At 33.0% G+C, this 24,919-nt stretch overlaps 3 protein-coding genes across 3 annotated transcripts; 2 read left to right on the top strand and 1 right to left on the bottom strand.

Moving 5' to 3' along the window:
- Positions 1 to 2,621: 2,621 nt before the first annotated feature.
- Positions 2,622 to 3,207, top strand: LOC126768318 (endocuticle structural glycoprotein SgAbd-5-like). Its single transcript, XM_050486334.1, has 3 exons — positions 2,622 to 2,656; positions 2,749 to 2,861; positions 2,938 to 3,207. The coding sequence occupies exons 1-3, from the start codon at positions 2,648 to 2,650 to the stop codon at positions 3,161 to 3,163; spliced, it is 348 nt and encodes a 115-aa protein (XP_050342291.1). The 5' UTR covers positions 2,622 to 2,647; the 3' UTR covers positions 3,164 to 3,207.
- A 6,585-nt stretch (positions 3,208 to 9,792) lies between these two features.
- On the top strand, positions 9,793 to 11,595 carry LOC126768317 (cuticle protein CP14.6-like). The gene is made up of 3 exons (XM_050486333.1): positions 9,793 to 9,826; positions 10,714 to 10,841; positions 11,305 to 11,595. Exons 1-3 carry the CDS (start codon positions 9,818 to 9,820, stop codon positions 11,528 to 11,530), a joined length of 363 nt encoding a protein of 120 aa, XP_050342290.1. The 5' UTR covers positions 9,793 to 9,817; the 3' UTR covers positions 11,531 to 11,595.
- Positions 11,596 to 13,854: 2,259 nt separating this feature from the next.
- On the bottom strand, positions 13,855 to 15,797 carry LOC126768322 (cuticle protein CP14.6-like). Its single transcript, XM_050486340.1, has 3 exons — positions 15,703 to 15,797; positions 15,180 to 15,286; positions 13,855 to 14,078 (listed from the first exon to the last, which is right to left on the bottom strand). Exons 1-3 carry the CDS (start codon positions 15,709 to 15,711, stop codon positions 13,868 to 13,870), a joined length of 327 nt encoding a protein of 108 aa, XP_050342297.1. The 5' UTR covers positions 15,712 to 15,797; the 3' UTR covers positions 13,855 to 13,867.
- Positions 15,798 to 24,919: the final 9,122 nt, after the last annotated feature.

Below are 24,919 nucleotides of genomic sequence, written 5' to 3'. Positions count from 1 at the left end.
ATGCCGGTAGCTTGGAGAGAAGACTTCTGTGCCAGACCCTGTCGAAAGCCTTGGAGATATCGAGGCTGACAGCCAACGATTCTCCATGCTTGTCGATAGCTTCACCCCAGAGGTGCGTTACGTACGCTAGAAGATCACCTGTGGACCGTTTTGGTCGAAACCCGTACTGACGATCATTAATTAGACAGTGATCTTCTAGGTAATGGATCAGTTGGTTGTTTAAAATCCGTTCCATCACCTTACAAAGTACTGAGGTGATAGCTATTGGCCGATAATTTGCCGGGTCAGACCGATCCCCTTTTTTGGGAACCGCTTGCACATTAGCTCTTCTCTAAGCTTCCGGCACACTTCCCGAAGAGAGAGAAAGTTGGAACAGGCGCGTTAACACAGGAGACAGCTCCGCTGCGCACTTCTTCAGCACTATGGCTGGTATTCCAACGGGACCGCTAGCTTTCCGTACATCAAGTGATTGCAGCTCCGCACGCACATCACGTTGCCTGATTTTAATGTCAGGCATCGTATGGCCACATGCAGGTATTGTAGGTGGCAGTGCACTACAATCATCGATGACGGAATTGTCGGCAAAGAGTTTAGCCAGGAGATCAGCTTGCTCTTGCGGACTGTGAGCTAGCGATCCGTCCGGATTTCTGAGCGGTGGCAGCGATGTTACCTTGCGGTGTTACCTTTAGTAGAAAGGTATAACAATAAATGATTAAAGGTCCAAATGTTTACAGATGTTGTGTCGTCAGATTAGGAGTCTATGTCAAAAACGAAAACAAAACATGGTTCTCTGGTGAGAATGACAGTTAGTCGTCATAGGTATATTTGATTAAGCTTATGCTTTATAAATATAAAACGCACAAATATAGAGCGGTATTACTTTGTGCACGCCCATCTGGTAGCCGCCCACTCATCTCATATTCTGCAGTCAAAAAGCTATTCTTAGTATTATTTTGTTCTGGTTTGAAGGGTGCCAGTATTGTTACAATCTCGTACAAGGGGCAAAACAACTAAGTTCCCAAGATTGGCAGCGCATTGATGATGTAAGTGATAGTTTATATTTATTACAGTGCCAATGTCTATTGGCGGCGGTGACCGCTTTCCATCGGTTGGTCAGTCTAATCAAAAAACCTGTCTTATTATATTTCTTAATTTCGAATATTTCTTAATTAATTATATACTTAATTAATTAATTACAAATACATTGGCAATTTTAAATATAAGTGAAGCTCGCCTTCAAATAATAGATATTCTCTAAGTAGATAATTGCACAGAATGGTTGAAATAAGCAGTTATTTTCTCATGTTCTTACAAGATCATTCTTTTCTAAAAGGCTCATCAGAAACCAATTGGACACAAATTGTTATTCAACGCAAAAAGTATCCTTGACCTTTCCTCGCAATAATCAACATAAAATTGCTGCATGAACATTTATTAATACACGACACGCATATTTTATATCGTGGGCTTTATTCTTATTTAAATAAGAATTGTTTTTAACGCGGAATGTAATTTAAAAGTATCATCTTCTAAAGAACATCGACTACGTGGAAATTTAAAGGCCGAACAACACTTGTGCTGAGTTCCCATAACCTTAAAATACCTACTTGAACGTACGCATGCGTTAATGAATGTTTCTTAAATTGATAAAAAAATTAATAAAAGGGATTATTGTAAGCCACATTTTTCAAACTGAAACTTTATTAAATAGTTTAAGAATTAATGACACCTATTTCCTTGCTTTACAATTATATTAAGTTCGTTAAGGGTCATTCTTTGAAAAACACTCAACTTTACATATAGTCATTGTGAACAATAAAATAGTGATCAATATAAAATAAATTTTCACATATACTACAGTTTTAAAAGTACATAAATTTACGAAGTATCTTCATATTTAACTAGCTACCCATCCCGAGGTATAAGAGATTATTAACCTATTGTTGTAAAACATTTCAGAACAAGTATACGTATGTAATACCAAAAAGTCTTATATCGGCATGATTGTAACTTAAAATACACAATTAAGCATATTTATATATTTTTTGCTTCGCTCCAATTTACATTAATTATGTTTACGACCATCTATCATGGAGCCTACTAATTAATGAACGACTTTGTAATAGAGCATCTTCCGCGTCGAAGCTAGGTCAAATGATTTCGTGTATATCACTCACAAAATAATCACACATAGATCGAGAGAAATAAAATATTTAAATATTTATTAGGTAATAACCAGATATCGTCGAACAAATTATGCCGTTAAACGATTAATAAAATTGTTTTGTTTAGAAAAGAAAATAACTTAGTTTATGCAATGAGTATTAACATTGACATTTGTAGTTTTATTATTACTTAATAAGAACATAGGTCATGTTAGTCGTTTACAAGCCCATGTATAACATCATCTATGTGTTTGCAATACGAGATGTACAATACGCTTACTTGACTATAGATACATATAGATGTATAATAGAATAGATGCTGTGTTTTGCTTTGCGTATAGTAAGAAGCACCGCGACGGACCGTGTTGCAATCTAAGTAATAGAAGAAATACTTACATATATAAGAGGGACGCTTAGATACGTAATCATACCACACATCAACTATTCTTTGAAGACGACGGTCGATATCAAAACAATAAAAAATGAAGCTGGTTAGTAAAAAGTGAAGTGATTAATACTTTATAGGACTAAGTGTTGTGAACATTAACGTTTCATTTATCTTTAACAAACGATTGTCTTCCAGTTCATTGTCCTCGCTCTCGTAGCTGCTGTGGCTGCTGCTCCTCAAAATCCCCAAGATGTTCAAATCGTTCGTTATGATACTAGCAATGGCGGCCTCGATGGTTACAATTTCGCGTAAGAATTAAAACCTTACCCGACATAAACTACTTTTGATCATTTCTCTAAATTTTGGTAAATTTTTGTTTTCCAGTTGGGAATTATCTGATGGAAGTAAGCACGAAGAAGTGGGACAATTGAAGAACCAAGGAACCGAAAACGAAGCCATAGCAGTCCAAGGAAAATACTCCTGGGTTGGTCCCGATGGTGTCCTATATACCGTAACCTACATCGCTGATGAGAATGGCTTCCAACCTCAAATCGAACAAGGTCCAGGTGGTTCTGTGCCTTCTGCAGTAGTAGCCTCTCTTCTCGGCTAACACATTTAATTTATGGTCCAAACATAAATGTAACTAGCTCAATACTCATGAACTGTATATAACATTTATATACTGATTCTTTAAATTTATTGTTAATATAGTTAATTTTAGATACAAAAGTTTTTCATTCTACCCTCTCTAAAGTTTGAAGAAAAAGCGAAAAAAGATTTTTTATTGCGACACTCAATTAACAAGTAATTTTCATTACATTAATCAATAATGTATAACGCCATGTAGCAAAAGGAGGCAGTTCAGTGTAGTCATGAGTCAAAACACAGCACTGGTTTTCAGCTAGTGAATTACCCTCGGAAATTATGCAAAACCAATAAGCAATAGATTATAAAAACCAAAAAAAAATATTTTTAAATTAAATTAAAAGGTATCCATAAATTTAACTTTAATTTTTAACGGTAACGTAATAAAATGTACATGAATTTAATAAATCTGTCATAACATCAAAATTAGTACTGCAAGTTAATTAGTTTTTATTATCCTTCTGTACTATACTTATAATTAACTATAATTACAATAATGAAAAATAATAAATTTTCATGCAGCAAGATTTCAAGGCCATCGTCAAATATTCAAACAAAATATGAAAAAAATATCAATGAATTCGGCTACTAGATGTATTATTTATTAGCAATAGGCTATGCTTGACCACAAATACACCTTAATTGAAAGTGCTGATGAAGTTTAAGTTTCTCGTAGAGCGCAGTTGCCTAGATGCATATTAACCTTCGTATTAAAGATATTTTACTCCATCAAATCCCCATTTGTAGCCCTTCTTTTATTCCAAAAAAAAGTATTATAAAACTAGCAAATCGCCCGCGGCTTTGCAAAAATCCGGTTAAACAGGATAAAAAGGTCAAAATATTTTAATTGGCATATTTTATCTGCGATAAAGCGTGAAGAAGTAGCAAATATTAATAACACACATAACCTCTCACATTTATGATATTAGTACGATTATTAATATTCTAGTAGTTAAGGGAAAATGGTAGTTCTGAATTATTATAACGCCTCCTTACATACTATATTAGGTGTAGTATTTCCATTAAATAGTATAATGAAGTAAATGAAATAACTTATAACAATCAAACGAAACTACGACAAAATAAATTTGAAAGAAACGCGATTATTAATATAAAATATGTATGGCAGAAGGTCAATCTTACACAAAACACACCGCCATCTATGGGCTAATGGCGGAATATTATAACAACAAAAATAGGAATGTGATTTTTAACTTTTGATAGACTCAGCCTATTTTTATAAGGCAAAGACTAAACAGTACGTTGAAATGCTACTTATAATAATTCAATTATTTCATATTTTTTTTATTTTTAGCCATTTTAAAGATTACCTGCGGACAAACAGTCAGACAAAAATAAAAAAATGAATTCTTTGATATTGGGAACTCGCAAATAGCCTCATTAACTTTAAAAGAGGTAGTTATTTTGAAATCAAAGACATACAATTCAATTTTATTTATTTGTATAAATAACAACATACAAACAAAATATTATCCACTGAATCTTATTATAAAATCGCACTTCGTTTCATTAAACAAACTAAATGAACTTGAAATGAACCTTGATAATTAATTAAGAATTATTTATTTAATGTTATGGTTTATTCAAATTAATAAATGGAATCACGAGAGCAACGAGGACGATAATAGAGAAGAAGTAGTAACATAATTCTGCTATCATTAGATATGAGCAAACGCCGTTAAGTTGTTCGCAGGGTAGAGTTATTATCTCATGAAGTTTGTTTGTGTCCGCTTGAAGGGAGCTGTAGATAGATACATGTTCCGTCCTATAACAAGAGTAAGAGATTAAAGTGCACTTGTGTTTTGCGCACACACTAGCGCACTATATATATATCACACTATGTATATGTCACAGGATATCTTTATAATCTAGATAGTCATTAGAAATTTATTACAATATGCATATTTCACACTTGCATAAATAACATAGATTTTCTAATACGCAATGATATTATGTATACCAATAACAAATATAAACAACATTCACACATATCAAGGAAATTTAATTTTAAAGATTTTAATAATCACACGAATTAATAATAAACAAAAAGCAACTCATTAATTTGACCGAAAAGTGATCTTTACCTAAGCGTTGTAAAAGCACGATGTGAATTTTGAAATATGTCGATGCCAGGTATTATTTCCAACACCGAGTCCAAAAATAACAGATTAGGTATTTTAAATACTTAAATATTATATTATTAATGTTATAGTTATGCACTTACACAGACAAATTATTAAAATCGGCTTTTGATTTTTATTTTTATTAATTTTGTGCAACCAACAACCGAGAACCGTTGGAGTAGACGTGTTCTGGAGTGGAGACTATGCACTGGCAAACGTAGCGTAGGACTCCCTCCGGCTAGGTGGAGTGACGATTTACGCAAAGTGGCTGGCAGCGGATGGAGACTGAGAGCTGAAGATCGAGCTCAGTGGCGTGCCATTGGAGAGGTCTATGTCCAACAGTGGGCGACGAAGGGTTGATGATGATGAATGCATTATTAATTAAAATCGATAAATTGTTACAAATATGTTTTATAATATTAAATAAAAACATTGGTGCAGATCCCATGGTCCAAGGTTCGAATCCGGGTTAGATCAGCAAAGGGTTATTAAGCTATTGAACTCTCTCTGGTTGTGTCGAATTGCTGTTCCATCGAATTATGAGTGAGGGAATAGAAAGTGTAACTATGTTTGAGAAAACACTTGCGTTAAATTATCAATAATAATATCTCTTGCGTAGTTGACTAGTCTCTGTTCAGAATCGCCGCCGTGACCGATATTGTTCTGGAGGACATCATCATCATTTACGCCAACCGCGCTTAATTATTATGTTCTATATAAACTCAATAATTACGACAACGATTGTCAATATTATTGTTTAATTTATTGCATTAATTCTGTGGACTGGTGCTAAAAGGGCCAAAATACATTTTTGAGTAAAAGTTAAACCACATTTCGTCATTTTATATGTTTTGCCAAATTAAACACAATAAATTTATTTTTAATAATATCCTTAGCTAACTAATACCAACAATATTACACAAATAGCATAAAACAATCAACATGTCTTTATTGTTACTATTCTGTAAGAGCAAATTCGAACTCCGACAAAAATCGATCGTGAAATCTCAAAAAGTGATATGTGACATTGAACATAAAAACTATAACATTTCAAGAAAAAAAATGTTTTGATAACTTTAGGACAACATCGCATCTCAAAGGTGACCATAATAATATATCACCATGAATCGGTTGCCAATATTTCACAGGTGATTAATAAAGTGAGTTCTTACAGAATAGCACTGCTGATTATTATTTTTTTATTATTAATAATTTAATAGGACGGCGGACGAGCATATGGGCCACCTGATGGTAAGTGGTCACCAAACGCTATTAGACATTGGCATTGTAAGAAATGTCCACCATCGCTTACATAGCTAATACGCCACCAACCTTGGGAACTAAGATTTTATGTCCCTTGTGCCTGTAATTACACTGGCTCACTCACCCTTCAAACCGGAACACAACAGTATCAAGTACTGCTATTTTGCGGTAGAATATCTGATGATTGGGTGGTACCTACCCAGACGAGCTTGCACAAAGCCTTTCCACCAGTAATTTTAATACTAATAATATATTTTTTTGTTTATATCAGTTTTGTAATTTTTTATAGGTATGTTTTATGCATAGTTTGGATGGATATTTTTTAGCTAAAACTAAAATATTATGACAAAACATTTGGAAAGAAGTACAAGAAACGTAACAATACGTATGCGGCAAAAATGTTTTTACTTTATTAAAAAAACAATAGAAATAGTCGATCAACATTTTTTAAAACGGTATTTTACTTGTTTATTACGTTATAACGGTATTTTAATGGGTTTTAAAAAAGGTAAAAATTACAGCTCGCTAATGCCCCACTATTGGGCAAAGGCCTCTTCTCGTATAGAGACACTGGTCTAGTATGAGTAGTTTTCGCAAGACGAATTATAAGTACAACTTAAGAACATAATAAAAAATCACCGACATTAGACCGGATTTCAATGCACTCGGCCAACCTCCACCTCTTTGAAAATGTTGTGTTGTTTATATTTAGAATTATGTTTATTCATGCTTGTCAATTGATATTTAGTAGCTAGACAAATATTGTTAAGGATTTCATTCATGTCCTCTATTCGACCTTTATATATTTTCGAATACTTTGATTTTCAATTAGACTAACTCAAAATAATAGGAAGCATTATATACTCTTATGATTTAAAATATTATGGCCATATAAATATGTTTTTATTGATAAACAATATCAGGCGATTGAATAAGTCCCTATGATTAATGTATTTGTACATTAAAATTTTATTATTTTATTTTGCATACAATGTGAGAATTTCGTAACAAACTAATATATACGCAGGCTTGAAACCGTTTTGTAGTTATAATTCAAACACAAATGAAACATTTTTATTTACAAAAACTAGTAAAAAATTACCAGAGATTTATAAACGACAGAGATTATTATCCTTTCAAAAATATATTAGTGTAGGATCTTTTAGTATCGTGTATCGTGATATATTATCGTAATTAGTCAAATTATTATATGTATTAAAAATATCTGAAAAAAACTTGCAAATTACATATTATTAATTTATACCTAATAATTATACTACCTAGTTCAATTTTGCAGTTGGCGAATGATTTATGATTAAAGGAAGCTGCAAATTTTAGTCCCACCCTCCAATAGCTACACATGTAATATATCGATAGATATGTATTTTTGAGCTGAACAAAAATTACTATGGCTACAAGTTTTAAATCTTACTGGCAGTTAAGTTGGCAGTTTAAGTAACCGCAAAATAATGCTTTTTAATAATCGTTTAGTACATAGGGTTCGCCAGGCAAGAGGGATTTGTAGGAATAGCCTTATTTTTATATGAGGTCATAATAATCACAGAGCAGAAATAAAAATGTGTGTTTTTATGAACAAAAACGTTACTAAATAAATGAAAGCAACCTAAAATCGGTTATTAATATATTATTTTATACTTTTATTATATATGTATTATAGTTACTTCGTGGATCACAAATAAAACTCGTTATAGTGTGACTACGCGCTCTGGCGCAGGCCACCTCTCGACTGTCCGGGAAGCGTATGCTTCCCGCCACTCGCCCCGCCAGATGCTGAGCGGACATTTATTAATTACAATAAACTACAATATATATACAGTATTTTCTTTTTATAAAAGCTCCATATAGCTTTAATGATAACGGTAGCTAGGTAGTTGCTACTAGTATAAATTCACAGAATGCATTGTATTGGGGTAAAACATTATTTTTGGCTATTGCTAAACTGCCGTGTTTAGTAATGCATAACTCTCAACAGACTAAGATTTGGAACTTAGCGCTATAGTAACTTTTGTACAGCTTAAAAATACCTATCCATCGATGTATCATACGTCGCTATTGGATGATGAGACCAGAGTTCATACAAGTCTTGGCATCATCCTTTATATTGACAACTCCACTCCACTTGGAGGTTAGGATCGAATCTGCAGCTTTCACGTCGTTGATGGTTCTTAATCAAAATACAAGTTTTTTTTATATTATACATATATATATATATATATTAAATATTTTTAAACGATCTATCAGAAATATTATAAACAGAAACCTTGGCTAAGGCGCTGGCGAGCATTTCAATATATGATTTGCTCATGTTTAAAACCGATAACAATTAGTTAAGTTCAGAAAAGGTATCGATTATTCCACTAAATTAAGTCCAAAGCCGTTTTTTTGGGTTATAGCTTCTCAAAATTGTAAATTCATGTGCCTCTGTAGCTGGGCATAAAAATCATCCTAGAAACAGAGAAAAACTGTAAAGCAGACATCCAGTGCTATCCATTATAACGGAATATAATTGTGAAATTTAAAAAAACATAAGTTGTATTCATTCATTTGCTCTAATTGCGTCAATCGATCCCCCACATGATCCCCGGAAAACTGAAAATAAATCGCACATATATTTTGCTTCTGATTTTGAGTTTTACAGACAAAAGAAACACAAAGCACCCGAATATTTGTAATCAGTTTTTGCTATCGCTCCTATGGATTTCTTATCTAACACCTGTTATTTCCATTGATAATTTTAAGCCGTAGATTTTTTCACTTAATTGGTAGGCGAAATTATTTTTTAAAAAAACTTTCTGCCTTCGTTATATGAAAAGCGCAACTATAGAATTATAGATACATATATATCATATAGAAATTTTGTTCATCTAGCTTTAGCTCTATCTAGTACCTACTTGTTTCATTTCTTGTCTTTTAAAAAAAGAGTTTATTTTTTCTACACAATATCAGCAGAGTAATTATTAAAGAAATGCCTATATACATCGTTATAAACTACCAAATTGTCAACATGTTTATGTTATTCAAACCTTCGAAATTGAGAAGCTTACCTTCATCGAAGATTTAATTTGCATATTAACAGGTATTTCAAACTTTTATATGTATATATATCTACTGATACAAATATAAAAGATGGAATACAATCGAGCGCGTCACAATCTTTCAAATAGTCACCGTCGCAAGATCATCTAATAAACATGAAACTGGTTAGTACAGCTGTTTCCGATGTTGTGATTTAGTGTGTGTGAGAGAAAACAACAACATGCAGTTTAAAGTGTAGAATATGAAACGTGATTAGAAATATTTTTACCAACGTGTTATATTTAAAACAAGAAGAAAATTCGATCGTCCTCGATAATATTATCAGTAATAATTATAAAGTTTTTTTTTAAATACTAACTTGGTCGTGCTGTTTTAAACGCGTTATATACTGTGCGGTTTCCATGAATCGATTTTATTCCATAATCTATCTCAATAATGGGATTATGAAATTGTTATTGGTTGAAAGATTTTTTAAAATCATATTTATAGATTTTGAGATTTATGCGTTTAAATAAACATATAAACTATTCGGCTTTATAATATTTATATAGATGCCAAATAATAATCAAACACAAATATGAATTTACAATTAAGAGACCCAGTTGACGTAAATTTTGGTCTCTATCAAACCCTTATAAAAATAATATACACATATATACCATAATTGTTCAATATAATATTCAAATATTTCTAGTATTGTATAATAATTTTAAAATGTAAACAATAATTAATAATTTATTTCAAACTACGATAATGGAGCATATTCCAGTGGATAAAGTACTTTTCAGGCAAATCTGTAGACTCCGCCACATTTTAAATAATCAAATAGGGAAATAGAGGAATTGTCAAAATTTTGATTCCGCTTTATAACAGTGCATATGCAAGTTTCGTTTATGTAATGTAGAATGTTTATGCATTCTTAAAAAAATGTCTTTTTTTATTCTTATTTATTTATAAGATATTCGATATCATTTCAGTTAAGCAAATTAAGGTTAAATTAATTAATGTGTAAAATCACAGGATATGAAAATAATCGATTATTTTATTGCAGCTAATAGTACTTAGCCTCGTGGCCCTGGCTACGGCAGCTCCTCCTCCATTAACCAACAACCCCACTGGCGAGGTTCAGGTCCTGCGTTTCGAAAACGATTATTATGATAGCCGAGGCTACAAATTTGCGTAAGTGCTCTCTTAAAAATGTACTTATACTATGGTAGTATCAATACTTTACCGACACACTCACAAAATAAAAAAAATATACTCGTAAGCCAAGCGGTTCTCCGCCCTATCACTATGATGCTATGGAATTTTATTACAAATATGACGTAGCATTTGTTAATCTGTCTTAATAGTAAAAAATATAATTAATATAAATAATTATAATAAAAAAAAACAAATTTTATGCAGTTTGAATATCAATATAAAGTTATTTTATGTCATCAAAATGCCTAGAGATTTATAGTATTATTCGATTACCTACGATGATATAATATATGAGTCATTAAAATACTCAAAACCTTTTGAGACCAAATTATACGTAAAAAATAATATTTCAAATATGGCTTGCTACTTGAAAGTCGATTTGCTTACTATTTTTTAACGTGTATAGCCTACTGTCAAAAGTTATTATATTTTTTTGTAGTTTTGAACAATCTGATGGCCAGACACGTCAAGAACAAGGAGAGTTGAGAAATGAAGGTCGTGAAGACGAGTATACAGCAGTCAAAGGTTCCTACTCATGGGTCGGTCCTGATGGTGTCAATTACATTGTCAGATACATTGCTGACGAAAACGGTTTCCAGCCTGAAATTGAAGAAGGTCCCGGTGGTGCCGTACCACCTGCAGTAGTTGCCAGTCTTCTCGGTTAACTTATGTCATAAAAATCATTACCTAGTCTTCGTTTTATTTTATTAATATTATTTGGTTAAAAAATTAAAAATAATGCTCACTGATAAGTTTGATCATTTCTTACATCTCTTTACTAATTTTCCTTTATATATATACAAAAATATCATTTAAATGATATCAAAACTTTTTGTTTTGACAAAAATTACCTACCTAAAAATTACCTATATCCTTAGCATGTATAACATTACGTTCATACGTTTTAAAAAAAATTGACCATGATATGATAAAGGCCTTAAATAATAAAATAAATATTGTGTATATCATATTTAATATTACTACTAAAGTTATTGTTGCGTGGACTGATCGCAAGGATGTTAGCAGCATTTTCCAGTAAAATCGAAAGCCTTGTTGGCACCAGTTCAAGTAATAAGACGAGATGCTGTTTATTTGTTATTTACTTAATAGGACAGCAAAACATACGCTAAAAAAATAATACTTCAAATGAATAGGGCTTAAATTAGGCGCGGTCTTGCTTAAATGTTACCACGACATATGCAAAACAAAACCACAAAAACAAAATATCAATATCTATATATCTAATGTCATTTAATGTAATATAATATCTATTGTCTTAATAAACTAAAAAATAAACACATATTAACTTATTAAATAGGTTAAATGTTTTAGCAAGAAAAAGTGGCACACTTACGTACAGATTGACGTAAGTTTCGGTAAGGGAAAAGTAAGGGAAAAAGGGAAGTATCACCCTCCTGCCAAGAGTGTGGTACGCCTCACTCACAAGTACTGTTTTTGATGTTTATTGCACGATAACTTTAAGGGTAGCATCAATAGTAAATAGTAGTATTCTTTGATATTTTTGCATGCTGTATTTGCATCGAGTAGGATACAATTCCTTATTTTATTGCTTTTATATTATGTTAATGTGTGTACCAACTTAGCTATTGTATCCACTTTTGCGAACAAAAAACTAAATGATTATAAACTCGTAAGACATTCATACTTTTAACATCTTCATTTTGCTCAAGAATAATTCATAATCTCTTTTAGTCGATATAGGCCATAAATTTTACTGCAAATATGGTTGCGTGTATAGAACAGCCTTCCTTATATGTAATGATGTAACCATACCCACAGGATTAATTCAGGATTATTGAATATGACGCAATATTTATGAATGTAGTTTGATATAAAAATCCTATGTACGTGTTTTTTATTATAATTAATTAAGTTATTTAATGCTAATGCTCTTTTACTTGATCAATGTTATACAATCGCTGCATTATTTCATTATTTATTGATTCTTTAAAAATGATCTACACTGGATTGAAATAGGTAGTGACATTCAGTCAATTACAAATATTACATATTATTAAACCTTTTTCCACAAAGACACTAACTATTAAAATATGTACTTTCCAGCAAAATTTACTCATTAAAAAAATTGCTTAAAGCATTCTATATATGTTCAATATACTTTTTTATAGTTATGTATGTCATTCTTTACATTACAAGGTACATACTTTCAACACCTACATTTTTCAACACTTTCATTTCTTAATCAAGATATTTTTAACCACTTATCCTGTACCACACTTTTTCTTGCAATTGTTAAAGATTTTTCTAAGCTGAGGTCAGTATAACGCATCCTTTACGCTCTTGCTCATTCCTCAAAACCGGACTTTACATGCACAAGTGAAATTAGCGCAAATATGATTTGTATGGTGTATTGAACATATGCAAGAAGCTACTAGTAAGAACATAGTTAGATTTGTATTGGCTACACGGATGTTGTTAGTTTTTTTATAAAGATTCTTTATTAATAAAAAAATGTTCAGCTTGTAAGAAAATATTATAACAATCTGTTTGGTTCTTATTTAAATAATAAATAGACTATGTCAACTGCTTGAAGATACAATATAAGAGAAGAGAACGATAACCTGTTCTAACCAAACTTACTGACCAGTTATCTTCAAACTATTCAATGTCTGGTCTCTGCTTTCCATTTTCTGCACATAAGTAACCTTGACTTTATTTACTGGCTTAAGTATTAAATCATTTATGCGTAACTATAAATTTTTAGTTAAAAACTGTAGATTAAGCTCCAAAATGTTTCTACAGTCGGAGAAGAGCCTTCGTTAAGCAAAATGGTTATTAAATTACGCGCATAAAAGTAATAATCATCATCGAAATATGGTATAATACTTAGGATTTTATCAATGCTTTATTTATAAAACCAAACGACGTTTGTATTTTATTATACGTAAAAAAATGAAATATTTTCTTATTTAATATTTTATTACGCAAATTAACACAGTATCAACGGGTCAGTACGGAAATTAGGCAACGGTATATTTCGTTTGTTGGTTTACGCTTTTGTCAATGGTTGAACGGTATCCCAGTTCATCAGCTTCATATGTAACAACATATCTTAAGCCATCAGGAGCTACCCAAGAGTAGGATCCCTTAACTGCCACAGTAGATTCCCCTAAAGGGCCGTTCTTTAGCACGCCGACTGATTCCTGTTCTGTGCCGTCAGATTGTACAACCCTGTAAAAAAAACAACATTTTAATCTATAATATAAAGAAAAATAATAAAATTCATATTTATAGTATCCACTTAAAATAATAATAATGTATGTTTATTTATGATAAAAATATAATGTTTTTAAAACGATAATTTACATAAAGTGACATGACTCAAATACACGTTAAAGCTTGCTCATTATAAAGCGTCCTCCATCCTTGAAATTATTGGTTCCGTAAATCCCGTAATTAATTGCCTATATTCAAGTCTCTTTTGCCTTCATGAAAAACACAGCTTACGAAGAAAAGGGCTATGTAAGATTCATCGGCGCTGAAAGCGGTACCCACTCGTTCTCTTTCGGGGGCCGCTTCGAGTCCGCTTGACCGGACGGTTAGCACGCCATTACCAGCCTTCAATATTTCTTATTCAACCCCAATCTCAATAGCGAATTTAATTATAATCAAGAGGTTTTGTTGCGATGAAATAACAAACAGACCCTGAGTTACATTTGCATTTATAATATTCGTATATATAAAGAATTATATAAAAAATACAAAAACTGTTTAATAATAACAGTTATCATTTAGCTCATAGCCATTACCAAAAAGATAACTAAATAAAATTACTTGCAAAAACAATCAAATATTTTAAAAGACTAACTAAATTGTCTATAACAAATTCACAATAATCAGACCTACAAATTGTTAATTATGTCTGAGTGTTATTTATAGCGTCATACATAGTCATTACGTAAAATCAAAAATGTATAATACTATAAATATACTAAACTGCAAGTTTACTTACTGCAAGTATCCTAATAAGTGTAAGCAAATAATTTGTCAATTGAAGAACCTATTTGTATAGGTTCTTTAATTTACAAATTATATCGTATCAACTGAAGATCTGGAATACCCTCCCGACCTCCGTTTATCCCACCACCTACAATATGGGTACCTTCAAGTCTAGAGTGAATAGGCATCTTCTAAGCAAGCGCACTCCATCTTAGACTGTATCATCACTTTCCATCAGGTGTGATAACAGTCAAGCGCTAGCTTATATATTTAAAAAAAAAATTTTTTTTATAAATAAACATTAAGTATTATGAATGAAAAACTAATACTCACCGAACTCTATAGTCTCCAGTTCCAATGTTATCATTTTCGTAGCTAACTACCTGAGGACCTTCAAAAGGAGCTGCACAGGCAACAGCCACGAAACATAAGACGACTAACTAAAGAATAGAAAGAAACAAAAATATAAATTACAATGTTGTCGCCTGACCGATTCCGTTCAAAGCGTCTAATCTCTAGGGAGATTAGCCACGGAGATAGCCCGTTTTGCAGGTGATATTATTGTTGAAAAGCGTGCATGTTATGTTAACACAGGTGCACTCTTTGCTCTCTCACTTTCATAACTTATGGAATGAAAGTCTAAGATGTTCGGAAAGACATTATATATAAAGACCCATATAACGCCGGACCGGCTATACGTGCTTTGAACTTAAGGCCTTGAGACCTGCTTCATTAATTGCTTACTTAATTGGAATAAGTAAGCAATTAATGAAGTATTATTTTTATAATTTATAATTATCTAATTGTTATATCCTTATTGAAATAAATACTCGAATAAATATATAATAAAACTCACCAATTTCATTGTGTTGGAGATGCTTCACGTATTCACGACAAAGTAAAGTGTTTTAATTCCGTCGCTATTTATATTGGCGAAATATGTATATATTATCAATAATATCTATATATGCCATTCATTTTATAATGAGGACCAGAAAGAATCCTTAAAATGTCAAAGCTATATTTAATATATAAATAACTAATTTGACTTTATTATTTGGACAATATTATTGAGTATATTATTATGAGGATATACAATATACAGGTCGAACTAGTGTTCGACCTTTATATTCAATCTAAATTGATTAGAAGAAGTTTCACTTAATCTACATGAATTAGATAAAATTATTGAAAATGTTCATTGATTTCTTTGTATAATTTATAAATTATTTTCTGAACAATTTTTAACAAATGAAAAATTGTAAAGTAAATAGTCTATGAATTTTCGTATTATGTAAGTTCAAAGTATTTAAAGTTAACCTTCGTAACGAAGTGATCCCACAAAACATTTGAAGAGGTTTGTAACACCAATGACAAGTTTTGTTACGTAATATAATATTTCGGTAAATATAAAACAGTTGATAAACTAAATCTAAAAACACATTTCAAAAAAGAACACAACATACATTTCAAAGAAGAAATATATAATCATGAAGATGGTAAGTTGATAAAACATGAACTCAGTTTATGTAGAAACCAAAGAGTGTCGTGATTTTAGCTTAATGTTATGTTAAATTTTAAAGTAACAATTTAGACATCTTCTTTATTGTGTAGTGTGCGAAAAATTAAAAGTCTTATAATAATTAGTTGGTGATCCTCGTTTGTGCAATAGCAGCAGCAGCACCTCCAACACAACATGCTGCCTCCAAACCTCAAGAAGTCCAAATTGTGCAATTTGACTCGGACAACGATGGACTTGGAAACTATGTATAACTATAATGTCAGGTTCCAAATATCCAATTCTAATTTTATAAAGATCATTTCAACTATTTAGCCATTCCAAGCTTATTATTTTGCATAACGCGTTAAAATACTTTTTTTTATACTTTAATGTACACCACAAAGAGAAAAAAAATAGCTATTTATGATCATAAATTACTTTTTAATGGTTTTCATACACAAAAGAGATAAATTCTAAAGCAACAATCTGGAAATTCACCAAAGACAGCGATTGTTAAATGTGAGAATGCCATATTGATTGTAAAAATCAACGTTAACCTTTTTTTTTTTTTAAAACATTTTTATTTTAAAAACTGAACCTGTCTATAAATAGTAGCAATAATGTAAAAATACCATTATTTTTTTTATTGAATTAAAAAAATATTTAATCCTTATTGAATAATACAATCACTATTTAAAAAAAAAACATTTATTACAGTTTTGAGCGAAGCGATGGCACTAAAAGGGATGAACAAGGGGAATTAATGAATGCTGGTGCTAAAGATGAATTAATTGCAGTAAAAGGGTCCTACAGCTGGGTGGACACCGAAATGTCAACCATCGCTTACATATCCAATGCGCCACCAACCTTGGGAACTAAGATTTTATGTCCCTTGTGCCTGTAATTACACTGGCTCACTCACCCTTCAAACCGGAACACAACAATATCAAGTATTGCTGTTTTGCGGTAGAATATCTGATGAGTGGGTGGTACCTACCCAGACGAGCAAGCTCGTCAACAAAGCCCTACCACCAGTAAAACTGTCTCATACATAGCTGACGATAAGGGCTTCCAACCAATAACTGAACAAGGACCAAGTGGCCTAGTACGTATAGCTGTAATAAAAGATTTACTTAACGAATAAAATTTCTACATTCTGAAGGTAAAATTTTAATAACTACTTAGATTGTTTTACTGGGTTACAATTACAAGTCACTAATGAACTTGATTTACCAATATAAGTTGCATAAAATAATTTCCTAACTAACTAAAACAAAGTCGGATGCGATCATGTCGGATTTGATTTTATGTATGCTTGGGCACAGCTATTGGCCCAATTATTGTTGTATGTCGTATGTTTAAGATTGCTAGACTATTCACATAGTATTGATACGGATTCTTATTTAAGTTTAAACCATTTGTTCAAAAAAAATTAATATAATTAACAAACGCACACCCATACCCATATTTTGGACTTTCTATTATTAAAAATATCAAGCATAATAAAAGAGCCTCATTTCATATAAACAACTAACATAAAAGACTAACTAATGTCTTAGATCAGGTTGTTGATCAGGTAAAAAAAAAAAATAGCTCAATGTCAATGTATGATGGCGCTGCTAATCATATCAACTTTAGTTTCAGGTGGCCCATTTGCCTTCGAAAAATAGAAAAGTGGCTATGTTAAATTAAAATAAATTGATATTATGAGATAATACAGTATACTTTATAACTTCGGATCGATCTTTAGTATCAAGTGTTTACTTGTATGTATTTACTATGTATGTCTGATTAATTTTAAGTCCTCTTTGCATTTGAAACTGTAAGTTTTTAAAAATAATCATAATCCGTTATCTTTAAATGTGAGCAAATACAAAAAATATTGTTCTTGTTGGTAGAGAAATATAATATAAAATGCAAATGAGCAAATCAAAAAATATAACAAATACATAACACAAACGTTTTATTTGTTTAGGCTAAACTATAACAAAACAAATGTAAGAAAATAGTTAAAAATAGCTTTTAAGATAAACGGTTTTATAATATTAAAAGAGTAGCTGTAGAAAATAATAAGATGAGAAATAATTTAAATAATGTGAAGAATATTATCTGGGACAAACAGACCAAAATAAAAACGTATGCGTATTTGAAATATATCTTTTGGTGGGCTTAGAAACTCGACAATTCTTTACAATTATTTTTTTATTTTTTTTTTTAAAATACGTGTGTAGCACATAACTCATTAAAATAAAATTGACGTTATTTATGTTTAAATAAATAGCATTCAAATGTGAACTATACTTCAGGGTATGGTCATATGGAATACATATGTCACACCTCTCCTAGCTCTCCATAGTGGATACTTAAAAAAACATACGAGTAGGATAAGATTTTTTTCGATTTTTTATGAACTAATTGAACTAAGTTTTAATTTAATATATTTAATATTAACTACTGCAAATAAAAGAAGACTAATAACTTTTAATAATCCAAAAAAATAGATGTGCTGGTATTTTTTCTATCCATCCCGTATTATTATGAGAAGATGTTTTGAAGCAACAGGCATAAAAAAACGATAAAATTAAAATAAAGAAACGATGAAGTGAAGTTAATGTGGAACAGTATTTGCTATAATCAAACACAATCAAGAAACAGAAGATTTTTTTCGAATTCACTTTAAAAGTTATTTATTTCCTTTTGTCTGACATTGTCAGAACTTATTTGGTAACGATAAATTTCCTAGTCTTTGCACAGCGTTAACTGCTTCTCGTAAATTATTATTTTGCTTTTCAACTTATAGGCAATATTTATTGAGTAGGGGTTACTTAATAAATATTACGAACATTCATTAATTTTTGAAAGTTTTGTTTGGTCCACTTACTCATTTTTTAATTTTTATTTGCGTAATCATGATTAATCAATAATATATAAGTTTAGTGCTAAGTATGCGCCAACCGATTTATTGACTGCATGTCGAGAGCGGACATAATCAATGAATCAAAGTTCTATTCAGTATTGAGAGATTTATCTTATCATATTTATAATTTGATAATTTTGGTGATAAGTTTGAAAGTTCGAGCCCTGATAAGTAATATAAGAAAAGAAACGTAAGTTCAAGAAACAGAAAATAAAACTAGTTTTTATCAATTCCGTTCGTGAGTTGCTGGCATGAGAAATTAATTATCTTTGTAAATAAAAAGTTTTTATATAATTGATAAAATCAACTATTTTTGAGTATCTGTTCACTGTCATGTTTGATAACTGACATTTTAATTACATTTTTATTGTTACAACATGACAATTCCCGACGTTTAGATATGCCATAAGTGAAATCAGATTTTTAGAGATCTTCGGTATGTTTAGAGCAGAATAAAAAAAATAGGTAAGTATTTATACTTATATTAGACATCATTCTCAAACATGTAAATTTAGTTTTTTATATATATTAAACCAATAAAATCAACGTCGTACGTGTAATTGAAACTCGCTAGTCGACATGGTTCAAATTTATATTTTAGATACAATGGGGAAGTTATCAAAGTTAAATACTGGAGAAATAGTCTTGGCGGCAATAAAAAAAATGATGAAGAATACTGGTTGGACCACAAGAACAATTGTAAAATTCATTAAAATGGAATATAAAATTAATGATAAGAAAATTAGTCGGAAAATCTCAAGGTACAGCCAATTATTTTTATTCACAAAATTCATTAATATAACGTATATATTTTATTCATAAATATAACATATATATTTACTGCCTCGTTGGTCTAGTGGCTTGATGTAAAGCCGTAGACGTGGAGGTCATGGGTTCAATTCCCAGGTCGAGCCAATAAAAAGTTATTAAGTTTTTCTGTCAGAAAATTCTCAGCCGCAGCCCGGAGTCTGGAATTTGGAAGTGTGGACACTCCCGTGACTCGGAAAGCACGTAAAGCGTTGGTCCTGCGTCTGAACTCTTTCCGGTCGTGTCGGATTGCTGTCCCATCGGATTATGAGAGTTAGGGAATAGAGAGTGCTCCTGTGTTTGCGTATACACTTGTGCACTATAATATCTCCTACGTAGTTGGCAAATCTATCTTGAGAATGGCCGCCGTGGCCGAAATCAGTCTGAAGGACATTATTATTTATTATTATTATATTTTTTTTTTTTTTTTTATAGAATAGGAAGGTGGACGAGCATATGGGCCACCTGATGGTAAGTGGTCACCAAACGCTCTTAGACATTGGCATTGTAAGAAATGTCAACCATCGCTTATAGCCAATGCGCCACCAACCCTGGGAACTAAGATTTTATGTCCCTTGTGCCTGTAATTACACTGGCTCACTCACCCTTCAAACCGGAACACAACAATATCAAGTATTGCTGTTTTGCGGTAGAATATCTGATGAGTGGGTGGTACCTACCCAGACGAGCTTGCACAAAGCCCTACCACCAGTAAATTTTATTTTAAAATTTTATTTGATTAAAACATACAACATATGTAAATCGTGTTTATATGTTTATTTTGTTATACTTTTTATTTGCGATTTAATGTAATTATATTGTTTATCGTAACGATAAACAATATAATAATTATTAAACAAAATATATTTTAATTACTACCTCGTTGGTCTTGTGAATACATCCCGAAATCCTGGGTTCAAACTCTAAGTCAGCTCAACAAAGTTATCAGAGTTTTCGAAAATTTCTCTGTAACAGCTCAGAGATTGGAATTGGCACTGTTGAGATGATATAATAGAAAAACGACTTTTTAATAACATTTCAGGGCCTTAAAACGTGGAGTGAAATTAGGTATACTGCAAATGGAAAGTGGAAGATACCGTTTAAACCATATGTCCCGCTTGGTGCGTCCTGTCGGCGTCCGAGAGATTCGCTTTCGTAATCGACCAAAACGTTAACTCTACGCCAATAACTATAAAATTGTGAAATCTTCATTAAACATATGATTTATAAACTTATTTAAATAAAATTTTATATTCAAATTTTATTATTTATCTTTTTTTTTAAAGAATCGGTTCGCTCGTTAAGCTGTTGATTCAACGACTGTTTTTAAATAACAATAGAATACAAGTAGTAAAAAGGGTTACATGTTGGTTGACACTGACAATCAGAAAATAACATGTTTATATTACCTATTATTAACATAAAAAAACTTATTGAATTTCTTGCTGGTTTCTCTCAGTATCTACCACTATTAATATACATTCTGAACATGTGGTAGTTTTATATTTAATTTATTCTAGTTCATTTACTCAAAACTGATTGAAATCTTTTTTAAATAAAGCATAGAAATTATTTGAAAACATAAAATACAAGATATATTCTCAAAAATAAAAAGTACTGTTGTATGTTTATATTTAAGTTTACAGTTATATTTCTTTATCAAATTTACTATTTGGAAATAAAAATGAAAAGAATTGTGGTATTATATCTATCCTTAACTAAGCATAAATAAAACTGAACACAAACATACAGGTAAGCTACTTAAAAGTATGGACGTTACAAAAAATAAATATATATATATATTATAACAAAGAAACTAGCGCCATCTCAAACCCAACCATAGAACTTAGTTAAACCTTTCATCACTAGATGGTGCTTTACGATACGCGACCAAAGCTGAAACGCGCTGGCAAGATTCGCTCACGAATAATGACCTGCTCGGTGTGTTTAAATATTTGTATCGAGTCTTAGGGATCTTAATAGCTGCAAGATAGTGCTTCCACACCTGCTGGGACATTATTTGAAGGCTTTCTAAGAAAATACTCGCTTCTAGATACGAGTGCTACCGGCTACTTCCACCTGGTGGGATAGTCTGCTGGCTCCGTACCTAGAGGTGCATTCGCCTATTTGTTAAGTGTAACCACCCGTATGATGGAAAATAAACCGCATTTGTAAGAGCAATTAGTCTTGTTTTTCCAAAGAGTATCCTCCACCAGACACCACCCCCATTACAATATATATAATTTGTAAACAATGTATTAAGTATTACCTACCTAAAGCATAAGTTACTGAGGTGAGTAATAAATACAATATCTTCTTTTGTGTGGTGGTTCTGCATAAAACTCTATTGATACAATTATATACCAATCTCTTTGTCTGGTAGCTTACAAGATTGTACAATCTGAGGTCCTGGATTCAAATGAAAGGTAAGGCAAATACAAGTTAGTGGGTTTTCAAGAAATTCTCAACGAAATATCCGAATTACGAATATATTAGGAACATAGTGGCATTACATATACCTACTTCGGAAAGTTTATCAAAGAACAAAGTGACATACTCGTACTATAATAGATTCTTAAGCTTTAAATTAACCAACAAATTAATAAACATTAAACAGCTATTACATTTTTCTTTATTCATCAAAGGAAAATGAATACTAGTATTATCAATCAATCAATCAACAGCCAATCGTTGTCCACTGCTGAACATAGGCCTCTCCCAAGGTGCGCCAAAGCTCCCTGTCCTCCGCCTTCCGCATCCAGTTGGTGCCCGCCACCTTCTTAAGGTCGTCGGTCCACCTGGCTGGAGGGCGCCCTACGCTGCGCTTGCCGATTCGCGGTCTCCACTCTAGGACTCGTCTGCTCCAACGGCCATCGGTCCTACGACATACGTGACCAGCCCACTGCCACTTCAGCCTGCTAATTTTGCAAGCTATGTCGGTGACTCCGGTTCTTTTCCGGATAATCTCATTTCTGATCTTATCCTTCAAAGATACTCCGAGCATAGCTCGCTCCATAGCACGCTGAGCGACTTTGAATTTGTGGACTAGTCCCGCAGTTAGTGTCCACGTTTCGGCACCGTATATCATGGCAGGTAAGACGCATTGGTTGAAGACTTTCGTCTTCAAACATTGCGGTATAGACGACTTGAGGACTTGACGAAGGTTGCCAAATGCTGCCCATCCCAAGCGAATTCTTCGATCGGCTTCCTTCTCGAAGTTGTTCCTACCGATTTGTATAATCTGTCCTAGGTAGGTATATTCACTAACAACTTCGAGAGGTTTCCCCTCGACGTATATCGGTCCCGGCACGACATGCCTATTGAACATGACCTTGGTCTTGTCCAAGTTCATGCCGAGACCGACACACCGGGAAGACTCGCCTAGGCTACGCAGCATTTCGGTGAGTTGTTCCAGCGACTCTGCTATGATGACGATATCGTCGGCAAATCGAAGGTGTGAGATGTACTCGCCGTTTACATTGACTCCATACCTAGTCCAATCCAGCGTTTTGAAAACGTCTTCCAACGCGTTGGTGAACAGTTTCGGGGATATTACATCCCCCTGTCTCACCCCTCTGCGCAATTGGATCGCCTTCGTCTTACAGTCCTGGATGTGGACAGTCATTGTAGCGGCGTTGTACAGACATCTCAGTAACTCGATATATCTCCAATCGATATGACATCTCTGCAATGAGTCGAGCACTGCCCAGGTTTCGATGGAGTCGAAGGCTTTCTCGTAGTCCACAAATGCCATACACAGCGGCTGATTGTACTCTTCAGTCTTCTGCACAATCTGCCGAACAGTATGGATGTGGTCCACGGTGCTGTAGCCTGATCGAAAGCCGGCTTGCTCTGGGGGCTGGAACTCGTCAAGTCGTCTGGCGAGACGGTTCGTGACGACTCTTGAGAACAGCTTATACACGTGACTCAGGAGGGAGATTGGTCTATAGTTTTTCAAGAGGGTTTTATCACCTTTCTTGAAAAACAGTACCACCTCACTCCCGCTCCACGTTTCCGGGGTCTTGCCATGTTGGATGACGGAATTAAAGAGGCTTGCTAGCTCTTTCAGGACCGGAGTCCCGCCTGCCTTAAGCAACTCTGTTGTGATTCCGTCATCTCCCGGAGCTTTGTTGTTTTTAAGCTGTTCTAGAGCCGCCCTAATCTCTCCTTGGTCAACGACCGGGAGCTCCTCGGAGTAATGGCGCATAAGAGGGGCGCGCTGGTCATCAATACTGATTCCCACGGGTTTATCCGATCTTGAAGAGAACAACTGCCCATAAAACCTCTCTACTTCTCCGATAATCTCAGGCCTAGAGGTAACGACCCCACCATTTTCAGTTTTAAGTTTTGTCAGACGCGGCCTCCCAAACTTGCGAGCGAACACTTTCGATCCCCGATTTTGCTCAATCGCAGCCTTGATGGCACGGGTATTGAAGCGTCGGAGATCGCGTCGCGTCAGCGTTTTTATTGTTCGGTTTAAGGCCTTATCTGACAAAAACGATGGTAGTTCTCGTCGTTTTCTCATGAGCTCGAGTATCTCAGCAGAGAGTTTTGGTGCGTTGTCTCTTCTCTGTGGCGGAAAACACTTGCGGGATGTGTTTTGCAGTATTTTGACCAGCGTGTCGGTTCTCTCATCAATGCTGCTTATGGTTTCCAACGCGGTGAATTGATTTTGAAGTTCCATTTGGAACTTTTCGGAGCCTTGAGCAGCTTGGAGCATGGTAGGTCGGAGAGTAGACCTCATCATTCTCGATCTTTCGGCTTTTAAGTTGATATTTAGAGTGCCTCGAACCAAGCGGTGATCACTTCCGGTATTAAACCTGTTGATCACTGAAACATCTCTAAATA

Source organism: Nymphalis io, chromosome 5 (genome assembly GCF_905147045.1).
Source record: "Nymphalis io chromosome 5, ilAglIoxx1.1, whole genome shotgun sequence".
NCBI lineage: Eukaryota > Metazoa > Arthropoda > Insecta > Lepidoptera > Nymphalidae > Nymphalis > Nymphalis io.
This window is presented reverse-complemented; position numbering and strand designations above follow the sequence as displayed.